Below are 13,425 nucleotides of genomic sequence, written 5' to 3'. Positions count from 1 at the left end.
CTTCAGGAAAGTGGAAGTTTGAATAGAAATGTTTTTTCCGTTTTTTGTTTCCTGTCTTTAGCAAAACAACCATGGCAACGGTCAAGGATGACTGCTGTTCCCTGGTAACAGTTTTCTGATCAAAATATAAATATTTTAAGTTATGGTAGATCCCACTATTTTATATGTTTATATATTTTGAATTATATATTTTGAATTCTAATTTAGAGATAATATCTATAAATTAAAATAAATACGTACAAAAGTAACCATAAATAATATTAAATTCATATGAAGATATACAGAAATTACAGACTGTACTTGAAGAATTTCAAGCATGAAAGCAATCAGTTCACTTTAACACATTAAACATAGCGTTTGAAAAATTAAACATATATGAAAAAAGCTCAATTTTATCACAAGTTTTCTTAATTTAAATAAACAAGTTTTGTTCATTCAAATAACCAGATCTCTGTGTACAGACAAGCAAGTACAATGGATTGTTGTATGGAAGACACAATGTGAAAATAAAAATTTATAAACCATATTCAGGAGAAAACATTTAATGGAAAGATGACTTTTAAGACTGATCATCCATTACAAATCCATTGGCGAATATAATCATTGCAGAAATTGTCATAGTCAGAACATTTCCATAAAAGGTCACTTTGCATCAGCAGCTCCATGCTCCAGTGCTCTGGGAGAGTTTATAGTCCTGACAGTTGAACACTGGATGACTGACAGCTGTCCTTCATCACAACTGAAGACACAGAAATTCTCCTCATCTAAAACATGACTTTCATCTGCGTCCTCATCTGGACTCTCCTCTGCTGCTGCTTCACAGGTAAAGTCCAGAGAATCCAACTCCTCTATGAACATCTGTCCCTCTGAAATGAAGACGACTGAACCATGAAGCTGATGGATGTTTTTGTGTCTGTGTCCTCAGAGGTCAGAGGTCGGGTCACTGTGACTCAGCCTGGAACAGTGCACTCTGCTGTTGGAGAATCCATCACAATCAACTGTAGGACTAATCAGAGGGTGTACTCTTGGAATAGCAAGTATTATGTGGCTTGGTACCAACAAAAAGAAGGAAAATTCCCTAAACTTCTCCTGTATGATGCCAATACACCAGCAGATGGGAGACCCAGTCGCTACAGAGGTAGTGGGTCCAGTTCTGACTTCACTCTGACCATCAGCGGGGTCAGGGCTGAAGATGCAGCAGTTTACATCTGTCACTGTGTTCATGAGGGTAATAGACCAGGGCCACACACACAGTCAAAACTCTTCATACAAAAACTTCCTTCTAAAATAAACTGTCTTTTGCAATAGAAAGTCACTGAGCACACACACACACACACACACACACACAACAAAGTACTACAGAATAAGTAAAGCTTTAAGATTTTTCTGTGTTTATGGGTTAATTTGACAAAAAACAAAAGTGAAAAAAATGTCACTGCATTAATTCATACAGAATTAAATTGATTTTAGTTTTTATTTGTATTTAACATGGATTATGTGTATTTCATCCATAAATAATAACAGTATCAAATGATGTTATGCTGCTCTCCACAATTATGAAAAAAAATTAGATTAAATATTGAAAGGTAAATCTGTCAAACCTAGGTGAACATGTGATGTGCATTTTTCTTCATGTTGCAGAATCTCTGTGTACAGACAAGCAAGTACAATGGATTGGTTGTCCACCATCCAATCCATTGGTTGGTGTTAAGGAATTTAGGACTTTCTTAACAAAAACCTTTGGATGAATATAAGTTGTGAAATACTTAAAACAAAGCATACATTTCTGTACTAATAATACTTTAACTTTTATGAAAATGCCATTAATTGTGAAGTGTGGAATACTAAACCCATCATCCACATATTTAGAAAAATGTTGCTTTTATAGGCATTAGCGTCCATGAACTTTTGTCGATAAACTGAAAATATGATGTGCAGCTTCTACATGTAATCTGTCTCAAGCTTGTTTTGTTTTTATTTGTTAGGCCAGTTCATTGTAAGATGTTGGACTGAGCTTTTTTTTTATTGTGTTGCCTTTAGGGCTTTATGCACAATACATTTTAGACATTTCTAAAATGTCTAAAATGTAGACATTTAAAAATTTTATGGAGGATGGATGGATGGATGGATGGATGGATGGATGGATGGATGGATGGATGGATGGATGGATGGATGGATGGATGGATGGATGGATGATGGATGGATGGATGGATGGATGGATGGATGGATGGATGGATGGATGGATGGATGATGGTAATTTCACTAAAATTATTGCCACGAACTACTGCAGTGATGTTCTCCGTCCACCAGATGTCCCTGTCTATTAACTTTAAGGAGCAATTCAGAGTTCACTTAAATTAATTTATGTCAAAGATGTTTCTTAAATATGCCCAAGGTATCAGGTATATCGCATTACAATTTTTGTGCCATAAAGTATAACGCAAATCATTCTTTCAGCACTTTGCGTCTTTTTTCTGTGAAAGTTGCAGAGTTAACTTTATTTGATATGTCTTCTCATCTCGTCGCTTTTTTTAAATCTCAAAATAGCCCATCCATAAATACATGTTCATTTATGTATTTTTTGTTTATTTGTCATGAGTCGCCTTTGCCCGTAAGTGTTGGACCTAATTATTCCCACCTTTTACCAGGGCTTTTATTTTGAAAGCTCCGTCCGGAACGTCTAATTAATTTCACTCAGTGATGCGTGTTTGAAAGCGGCGTTTGTTCATAAGTGGAGAACATGGAAAAGTTTCCTCTCACTCCCGGTCAGAGACAGTTGTTGTGTTGTGGAGATGGCGGCCACCGGCAGCTCTGCGGCCTCGGACCGGATGTACTCCCACCTGATAGACGAGGGGAGTTATGAGTCCAGACCAGATGTGCATCAGAGCGGTAAGCAGAGAGCAAAGCGTTAAAGTTTGATCCAGCTGCGGATCCATTGATGCGGATCCCCGTTTTATTCCTTAACAAGAAAAGTTCATGCAAACAGACGTTAATACTGGACCTCAAAACTCCACTTTTCTTACAGTTTCATCTGTTTCTAATTGTCCCTGTTTTCAGTGTTTATTTTGCAAATGTTGCGTAACATGGTCAAAAGATTTTTTTTTTTCAGAATCATGTTGTTTACTGCCTAGAGAAGAAGCACAAATTACACCCACTTTTGTTTAAATCGGGATTCTTTTGTACACCCAAAGTTTAAGTTTCATGCGAGTAAAAATAGTGTCAGTATAAAGTTATGTAAAACTTTATTGTACATTTTAGTGTTTATGTTTGAAATAGTGAATGTAGCTAATCGTATTTAACATGAGCATAAATCTAATGATCTAAACTGCGATGCTAAAATGAATGTCTTCAAAGTTTCATAAATGTTCCTTTACAGCGACTTTGTTTTTCCACATACAGGAAAAGTGTAGTGTTTGTTTTCCGACTGCAGTTTAAATTTGCATCATCACTTCATTATTGTACTGTTACTTTTTATTCTTTATTATATATTTACCATATTATTTGACATTCTTTATATTTGTTGGGTCCTGTTTGTGTTAATATGGTAAATCTGCAGCTTTAATTGAAGTCAAGTTTATTTGTACTGCAGATTTCAGCAACAAGCCAGTTCAAAGTGCTTCAACATTACAACATACTTCAGTTATGAAACAAGAAATAAGACTTAGAGTTTTGTCAAATGCCATCATCAAAATCATCATCATCAAATATGTTGATCAGTGTTCCAGTTATTAATGAAAAGCAACTCAATAGGTAGGAATTTAGCCTTGATTTTGAGGAACTCAATGTTTTGATTGTTTGGTTTTTTTTTCTTAGTTTTAGGGAAGTTTGTTCCAGATTTGCAGCACATAGAAACTAAATGCTGCTTCTCCATGTTTCGTTCTGGTTCTGGGGATCCGGACTGGAGTAGAACCAGAAGACCTGAGAGGTCTGAAAGGTTGATCATGGAGGAACAGCAGCTTAGTTTTCAAAAAGTTTGTGTACAATATTCTAATACAATTTTGAGAGTGCAGTTTTTTCACAATAGTTTTCTGAATACACCCCTACTATCAGAAATATACTTCCCACTTTCTTTTATTCCAAGAAAGGAGAATTCCAACCATAAACTCTGCTCTGTGTTATGGGGTTGACATTTTTCATGCTGAAGAACCAAGGCTACTTATGTAATGTTTTTGTGAGCACATTATACAGAGTTCCAGATGAAAACAGACTGCCTACAAGAAGCACAGTGATTTTAAGCAGATGTCCAAGCTTTGAGCTCCTGTCAGAGCTGTAAATGGATTTGTGAGACTACTACTATTTACAAAAAAAAGCAAAATATCTACTTACTAAAACTCACAAGTTATTATATTTACAGAGTAAATATAATAACTTTTATATTAAACTTAATATAAAAGTTTGCTAGATGCATATTGTCACACTTCAGCTGTGAGGAATTATATTTGTTTGTTTGTTCATTCCAGGCCCGGCTCCTGAGGACTTTAGCAGGGGGGTCAGCAAAAACGATAAATACATAAGCAAAGCTTTCTGTGACTGTTCAAATAAAATAACCATGCTTACTAGTGCAAATTAAACAAGGATATAAACAGTAACGTGTATAAAATGTTGAGTTATTATGCTGAAAATGTGCATAAACATTACCACATACATTATAGAAATCTAAGAATGTAATGTTTCCAATCCCTGAAGTCTATTTCTTTAAATGCAAAATAGTCTATTTCTTTAAATGCAAAATCAATCTACTCAAGAGTAGCAATTATATATATATATATATATATATATATATATATATATATATATATATATATATATATATATATATTATTATAGTTTTTCTTTTAATTGAGTAATATTATATATATAAAATATATATATATATATATATATATATAGAGAGAGAGAGAGAGAGAGAGTATATATATAATATTACTCAATTAAAAGAAAAACTATAATGCAGTAAAATGACTCCTATAAGTAAAAGTTACTCAAGTAAATGTAACCAATACAGTACTATCCACTTTTGAACAAAGATAACAGCAAAATTAATAGCCTGTTCTTGTTGACAAGCCTAACATAATATATTGGCCTCAGTTAGACATAATTTTTCTACATCATCTGTATGCCACAGCTTTACTCTGTGGGCAAGCAACGCTCCCCAACGGCCGCCTTTCTGCCAGGCCTGCTTCATTCAGATATGATTCATACCATTGTGACTTAAAGCACACAGATAGACATGTGTGCACATGCTACAGTTCCTAAAACAGGTTCAGCAAAGACTCCTTATGGGAATTTGCACAAGTTCACTTTAGTTTCAATATTTCTTTGTACATATTCTTCATTTATATTTTTAAGTTTTGTGTTATTTGTCAGTAAGATTTCAGCTGCAGATGCTTAATGTCATGTAAGCAATAAAGTCGTTTTGGATTTAACAGTTTTTTTTTCCTACACACCTCCTGGATAGGTATCTAAAGTATTTGGAACTTGAGTTTATTTGTTGTACTTTCCACCCTGATTGGTTTGCTTTGTCCAACAACTTGAAGTGTTTTCTGCATTCTGGGACCTTTCAATACCGACACAGTAACTCGAAAAGGGCCAGCTTCCGTTCCCTGCATGCATCTGTGAACCTGTGCACCACTGGCTCCTCCTAGAGCTATTTTTAATAGATACTGATGGCTGCAAACTGGGAAAATCCACAAAAAGCTGCAGTATTGGAGATGGCCTGACACCAAAAATCATTAACTAATTGCCAAAAATCTGCTGGTTGGCAGTTTTTAAGCGTTTGGGATGTTTTTAAAAGCATTTGATGTCAAAATGGAGGTATAAAAATGTGCAAAAACTGTATTTTACGTAACTGATCCTCTTTAACAACTCCCTTTAATATTTGTCAGATACCTTCATTTTCATTTACAGAGGAATCTGTTTCTCCTCCAGATTACCCAGTCAGAGACCTCAGGCGGAGTGGTCCGGGTCCCTTCCGCTTTGCCACCATCTGCCTGGCGACACTCTGTGCTATCCTCCTGATCTCAATCATAGCTGTCACTGCTCACTGTGAGTATACAGCAGTCAGAGATGACTAACATTTCCTTCACTCGTTCTGGTTCATATCTAAAGCAATTTAGATTATTTAGTAATTTGCTTCTGTCAGACACCAGTAACAATAAATTTGTCTAAATTTGTATACTTCAATGTTTTCTCTTCATATGCTTACCTTATACAAAGTTCAAGTCAAATGCCATCTTCAGTATATTAGACCTTGACGAGTTAAGCTTAGGCATACTTCAGGAATCAAAATTCTGCTCAGGTCTCTTATTATGATTCATATGTTTTATCCTTTCGAAGCCAACTTGACAACAAGATATTAGATTTTTAATTTTTAAATCATATGTTCTAGTTAAATGTGAATATAGTGCATGTCTGTCTTCACATTCTGGAAAAAAGTACAATCCACATTCTTGGCTTGCTTCTCCAGTTTATTAGCAAACTTGGATCTGTTCCTTAGAGGCCTATATGTTGCAGAAACTACCAGTTACATCTAAATTAGCAACATTTATCCAATCAGATTCAGAAAAGCTTAACAAACGTTTCCTGCTCTAATGTTGTTTGCAGATAAGAACAAACCCCCGCCTGGTGCTGAAGCAACTGCAGAGATGCAGAAGGAGAAGGCAAATGTTTCAGCATTGATGGAGACAATCACAAAACTCCAGCAGGACAATAAACAACTGCAGAAAGAAAAGGAAGAGCTGCAGCTGAACCTTACCTCAATACTGACATCCAAAGGTACAGTTCTCCGTAAAATGGTGCATAATGTTCTCATAGAGTTAATAAACACAGCATTATGTCGAGTTATCATCCATCCATCCATCCATTATCATCCATCCATCCATCCATTAGTTCATATTTTAGATACTGTGTTTCTTACCTGAGTCTAATTACTACACTGGGTGTTAAACTATAAGGCATCACTGAACAATTACATCACTCTCAGTTATACCATGTTAATAAATATCAGATCTGAAACATTAAGAGGGTCAAATTGTTTCTTAGAGAACATGCACATCCTGTGATCATTATATTTGGTCAACCATTAGAGTGCATAATTAATATGCAACTAAATGAAAGATGATTATTTTAGCATCTCACTTGAGAACAATAAACAACTCAAAGCATAAAACCAAACACTTACAATACAAGGCTGCAGGGAATTCAAAGTCAACTCAGCCTGATGATTGAATTTTCATGTTTTCTTATGCATCTGATGTATGACATGTGCTGTTGGTTTCCAGCCACTGCAACCACAGCTAAACCGAGCAGAGCTCCCATTGTGTGTCCTACGAACTGGCATCTCTTCACCGACAGCTGTTACCTCATTTCTAAAGATCGCAAAAGTTGGGCTGACAGCCAAACATACTGTCAGAGACAAGGAGGTCATCTGGCCATTATCCTAACAGCTGAAGAGCAGGTAAAGTATGATAGTTAGTACAGCATCTGTGATCTTTTCATTTGATAATGTCTGACAGAGTTTATTTTATAGTTGAGAACATAAAGTGATTTGCTTCTACTGCCTCCCAAAATCCTTTAAAAATTCACTCAAATATCAGATTTATTTGCTCTGCAGTACTTACCTTTGACAGGGACAGTTTTTGTCCAAACAATATTTCGTGCAAAAACTGTCAAATTCTACCGAAAAATGAAGTTAACGTTGCAAAGAGTGTTGCAATGTCCTAAAACTCTCTTATAAAATGGACATATTTGACTCTATTACAGTCTTCAATAAAACTCAACATTGTTCCTGCCTCTAATTCTTTTTCTGCCCAGCCGTTTCCTGAAGGGCAAAGCTAATGGCTTTTGTTTATTTCTATTGTAAGCATAGGTTTTTTAACAATAATCAAATTTCACACACAATTTTGAGCTTTTGTGTTGCAATTTATGTGAATAAATTTGTTTATCCGTCAGACCTTTTTGTGGGATCTCCTTCCCAGAGGACACTGGAACTCATACTGGTTTGGAATCACAGACGGAGAGACAGAGGATGAGTGGAAATGGGTCGACGACACGCCGCTAGTTGGAGGGTACAGACTTCTCATCAACATACTACAAAATATTGTCACTTAAATTAATACTAAGTTTTAAAACTTACACATAAACCATGCGCTTAAATTGAGCGAGAGACCAAACATCACTAAACTTCAGTCACATTTGGTTTTTATGAAGCTGCAAGTTTGAGTCAATCTAGCAAAAGAAAGATATTTTTAAAAATGTATTAATGTTACTACATTTGGAGTCAAAATATATGACATGTATTGATACAATCCATTTTCTATCATCAAACAGTGCAGAATACATTGTATTATTTTAACCTTTTTAAAACAACGTTATAATAAATAACCGAAACAAAAGGCTTCCATCTATTTCAGCTTTGATTGACATTCACTCCAGCTTAACTGGGGCAGACGTTTGCAAACAAACTGCGGGTCCAGTGGACCTTTGCCTTTGCTTTGCCTGTTACATTTGCCACACTGAAAAATTTCAGGAAATATTTTATCAGTGAATTAACTACTCTTGATTTATTAAACAAAAATCACACATTCATTCCTTCTGAATGGATGAATTTCTTTATCTTTTGTCTTTGATTCACAGCCTGGCTACTTTTTCCTCTTATTTTTAGCTTGTATCACCTATTTTATTTATTACAAAGATTCATTTCTTCAGCATCTTCCACAATTATTAACACCCTTAGAGATTTACAAAAACCTTCTTTGATGAAGCAGAATTAATGCCATCCATAAATATTCCTAAGAAATGAATGCATTTGAACGATTTTCCAAATATTATACTTTGTAAGTTGATCATGTCATCAAAATTGGTCTAATTTTTCTGTTTTTCTGGGGTATAAATTGTGAATTATCCAGTTTTACTTGAACTTAAACAGCAACCCAACAGACTGAGTAGGTTGCTGTTTACTTTTGGACCACTATGGCGTGAACTGATAAGAACAACCACTATGGCGTGAACTGATAAGAACAATCACTGTATACTGCTAGGGTACAGTAAATGTACCTTAGCAGTTCAATCACTGCAAGGGTATAGCAGTCATAAAAAACATACAAATATAATCAAATAAGTAAGTTTTTACACAGTTGCATGTTTTCTCTAAAATCCTCCTTTTCATTATCGTCTTCCATTTCTTGAAATCTAAATATATATTTTTTCCAGTGTTAAAAAATATTTATTTTACAGGTTCATCTTTTCCACTTCTGCTTTGTGAGTCAAATATTGTGAACTTCCATTTTATCTCTGGTTCTTTTACACCAAATGTCTACTTGGCATATTTTATAAGAGACTCCTGATTTTCGTTCCTCATTTTAAAAGTCACAAACTTGTGTTATTGCCCAGCTGTCATTTTTTTATGCTGATTGCAACTTTTTATTTCCTAACTTCTAAGTGAACAAATGTCCATGTTGAAATCACTTCAATTTGTGCCATTTTGTTTATTGGTCACCCTACAAAACAGAAATTTTATGATTTTAGTCATCATTATTATTTGGTTTGCCTTGCAAACAAATGAACACTTTTTTTAAAACTTTTTTTTACATTTTCTCGCACTACAGCTAGTGCCTTTTATGTATATATTTTATGAGGTTCACGTGACACAAATGCAACACAAAGTAATGGTAGTTGCCAATTGACAAAAAATTGTGCATATTTTTTTTTTTATTTCATATTTATTTGTATATGTCCGCATTAGTGTTTTAGAGTACCCTGCACCTGCTGTGCACAGTCTTCTTAGCAATATAGTTCAACCACAAGAAGTGCCTTGGAACATCAAATTATCTTAATGGTCTAGACTTTGACTTGGCCATTCCATTTACCTCCATCTTATCAATGGATTGTCTTCCCTTTAGCACCATCCATTAGTGCTCAGGAAAATCTTCACACCTTAGAGTGCTGTTTAATTTAAGTGTGAAAGATCCTTTACCGAACCCCCTTTGTGTTTTTTCTTTGATTGTTATGATGCCGGCGTTCTTTAGCAAATCTCTGAAACCTTCACCGAACATTTGGGTTCCATGATACGGTGGCAGAATACAAACACACAGCATACCAGATTTTTGTTTTGGAAAAATAAACAAGTTTCTTCTCATTAGTTGCTTGTACATGTTAAGTATAAGTGACTAATCTTTAATATTGCTTTATCTTTTTCTCTCTTCACAAAAGTTTCTGGGAGGAAAACGAGCCCAATAACCACATAAATGAGGACTGCGGTTACATCGTCAAGACGCAGGTGTTGGAACGTGTGGCGACGAAAAGCTGGTACGATGCCCCCTGCACCATGCCGTTGCCCTACATTTGCGAGAAGGAGATGGGCGGTACCACACAATAATAAGATGTTACCAACAAGACTGGCTAAAGCAAGACCTTCAGCCAGCTGGTCATTTTATTTTACAAAGAGGTCGGCTTTCAGGTTATATTAATTAAATTATGATTTAAACCACAGTGAGGCTTGTTAAAGATATACTTTTGGAGTGTCGTTTGCATATGTTTATATAAACCTTGACATAGAGCTTTCCAAAACTTTAAATAGAGCTTTAAAAATTGAGCTTTTCAAATCTCAAATTTAATGCAGTGCCTTTAAATCACAGACAGAAGGTAATATTGCTAATTAATCTACTTAAAGCTTAGAATTTCATGTTGACTAATAGTTCTGTTTTGATGTTATCTTTTACTATGAAAGGTATTGGATATGTTTTACTGGAATACAGAATACTTGTGGTTGTGTGGGATTTTATTAAATGTAATTTCACATTTGTATTTGATTAGAAAGCACTTTAAGATGCCAACATTTCTGATCGTTTGAAAGAATCAGCCGCAGATTTTGCAGGAATAAATTAATCCACTATTTAATCACTATTAAATCACTCACATTATTAAGACATGTGTAAAAGGGATCTTGTGAATTTCCTAAGTTTTTCAGAATAACTGTATTTGACATGTTGTTGTTGTTTCAGCAATTTAACAGATTAACAAAAATAAACTAATTCTGTGCTACAATTTTAAGTCTGCCATTAAACCTAGTGCTCAAAGAATAGACTTTAAAATACTGTTGTTAGTTTACAAATCACTGAACGGTTTAGTACCACAATACATCAAAGATCTGCTGTTGTTGTATCAAACTTCCAGACTCTCAGGTCTTCTGGTTCTGGTCTGCTCTGCATTCCCAGAACCAGAACCAAAAGGCGAGAAGCGGCTTTCAGCAACTATGCACCAAAAATTTGGAACAAACTTCCAGAAAACTGTAAAACAGCGGAAACCCTGACTTCCTTTAAATCTCAGCTAAAAACGCACCTGTTTAGAATTGTATTTGAAATGTATGTAACAATGTATTGTTTATTCTATGTTACATGACTTTTTTGTGTGTTTATGATGTAACACACTCTGAAATGCCTTGCTGCTGAAATGTGCTATACAAATAAAATTCGATTGATTGTTGTTTGTTTATCTCTGGTTCTGTTTTTGTTTTAAGTATGACAGAAAATGTAGTTATTCCAAAGTAACACCACCATACATATTGACCAAGGGGCTCAATTTCACTCCCAGCAGGTGGCAGTGCAGACTGACAACAATTACCTTTGTAAATTTGCCAAGACGTCACAAGACCCAACTAATAAACTGGGTGCATTTTTGATCAATTCATTTACAGATTTTATTCACTGCAGAGGACAGTCATTCATTAACAATACCACTGGCCCTTTGTTTTTGGTTTTAAAAAAGAGGGACATTAATCTGATTATTTTCAGATTAATATATTTATATTTAAAATGTCTGCACAGTGAGAACAAGTTAGAAAATTCCTTGGTTATGTACACAATAAAGCTGAGTGGTTCTGATTTTGATCATGGTTAAGAACAATACGTGTCAGAAGTTAACATGCAGACATCATCCATGTTTATGTGATTATGTTTATTGAGATCATCGTTATGTTTTGCTTTTTGTGGTTTACATTTAAAAAAACTACAGTCCACTGGTACTGTAGTAAGAAGATCCTGGGGTTCAAATCCTAGCCCGGATGTTTCTGTGTGCAGTTTGAATCCACAGGCTTCCTCCCACTGTCCAAAAACAAACCTGTTAGGTTAGTTGGTCTTTAAGTTTGAGTTTGTTGTTTGCCCTTTGTGTTTCTCTGGGTTGTGATGGATTGATGACCTTTCCAGGGTGTAATCTGCAGAAGACAACAGGTGATATGCCATTTCATTTCTTTAAAGTCCCACTTGCCTATTGCTAACACAAAACAAATCTACATCCCTCTGTGAGACCAACATCCAGTTTTCCGTGTGACTCTGTCCCCTCTCTGTGTTCTCAAAGTGGACTAAGAGCTTCTCTGAATGAAGAGGCCAAAAGGGGAGAGAGTTAGAGTGCAGGGTTTTACTCCTGAGCTCGTTACAACTGAGAGGTACCAGGAAGTAAGATAGCCCTCTTCTGTCCCACTTCATTAGCCTGGATTACAGCTCGAGACTTACCGCAGGAGAGTGGGATGGAGCAGCACAGCGGCTCCTCACTCAAACTGTGAAACAAATAGAGCAAGAAATTTCCATTTCAATTCTCTGGAAACAGAACTGAAATGGCAATGATGCATTTTGCATTACAGATTTATTGTAATGCAAAATGCATCATTGCCACAGGACTCTTAACACAGCACCTACTGCTTGCTTTGTTCATGCTTTCTCTTTAACTAAGGGAGAAAATTATTTGACAATTTAAAAATGTTTTAAAATTGATGTTTGATATAAAATTTTCTCAATGAAAATTTTCTCCTGACAGTAGATGGGTTTTTACCTGTCTAGCAATCACTTCCTTCCTTCAACACTAAGAAACCTGGACGCTCTGTTGTCCTTTCTTATGTCTGTTCAGGAAACCAATCAACTCACAAAAGAAAACAGAGTCAGCATCTTGACCTTGGAGAAGGGATAGGGATTTTTGCCAATGGCTTTAAGAAACCTAAAAGTAATAGTGCTTTGCTCTAAGTCAGCTAAGAAAGAACAGTATTGTATTCATCTTACATGAAAATAACATGAAATGTAGATATTAAATGCAATGATCTCCTTTCACTCAAAAAAATTATTGTCTTTGTTAACTTGCCAAACAGATTAAGGGCACAACACTCATTTGACCCACATCTCACCTTCCTATTAGAAATAATTTGATCACTTGCTGTGTTTTACAGTTTATTGGAAGTAAATAAACTCAATACAACACAGTATAGTGTAATTTCTTTGCAGTGAAAAGAGGTGTATGTAAAATTGTAGAGACAAATTACTCTACTCTATTAAAATAATGTTTTACTTGTCAAATATTCAAAATATACTGTGTTAGTCAACTTTTCCAGATCCTGAAAAGCACAGAGGCATGGCCCAGTTTCCTTCTTTACTCTGGATGGAT

At 35.3% G+C, this 13,425-nt stretch overlaps 1 protein-coding gene and 1 gene segment (V, D, J or C); both read left to right on the top strand.

Annotated features, from left to right (window-relative positions):
• Nucleotides 1-771: 771 nt before the first annotated feature.
• LOC129375680 (Ig kappa chain V region 3381-like) lies at nt 772-1,319 on the top strand. The segment is given in 3 exon segments: nt 772-823; nt 926-1,228; nt 1,309-1,319. Coding segments are annotated over 3 exon segments (366 nt in total).
• Nucleotides 1,320-2,704: 1,385 nt separating this feature from the next.
• zgc:174904 (uncharacterized protein LOC564690 homolog) lies at nt 2,705-11,481 on the top strand. The gene is made up of 6 exons (XM_055055381.1): nt 2,705-2,889; nt 5,929-6,045; nt 6,604-6,774; nt 7,281-7,456; nt 7,951-8,066; nt 10,210-11,481. Exons 1-6 carry the CDS (start codon nt 2,793-2,795, stop codon nt 10,373-10,375), a joined length of 843 nt encoding a protein of 280 aa, XP_054911356.1. The 5' UTR covers nt 2,705-2,792; the 3' UTR covers nt 10,376-11,481.
• Nucleotides 11,482-13,425: the final 1,944 nt, after the last annotated feature.

The sequence above is a fragment of the Poeciliopsis prolifica genome, unplaced genomic scaffold (genome assembly GCF_027474105.1).
Source record: "Poeciliopsis prolifica strain line A6 unplaced genomic scaffold, Auburn_PproV2 SCAFFOLD041, whole genome shotgun sequence".
NCBI lineage: Eukaryota > Metazoa > Chordata > Actinopteri > Cyprinodontiformes > Poeciliidae > Poeciliopsis > Poeciliopsis prolifica.
The sequence above is the reverse complement of the archived record's forward strand: the minus strand, read 5'-3'. Positions and strand labels throughout refer to the sequence as shown.

What these genes read in the sequence shown, in the direction of transcription:
- zgc:174904 (XM_055055381.1), top strand. Translation starts at nt 2,793, where the DNA reads ATGGCGGCCACCGGCAGCTCTGCGGCCTCGGACCGGATGTACTCCCAC. An exon ending in CTCAATACTGACATCCAAAG is followed by an intron (nt 6,775 to 7,280) that starts GTACAGTTCTCC and finishes GTTGGTTTCCAG; the next exon opens with CCACTGCAACCACAGCTAAA. An exon ending in GACACGCCGCTAGTTGGAGG is followed by an intron (nt 8,067 to 10,209) that starts GTACAGACTTCT and finishes TCTTCACAAAAG; the next exon opens with TTTCTGGGAGGAAAACGAGC.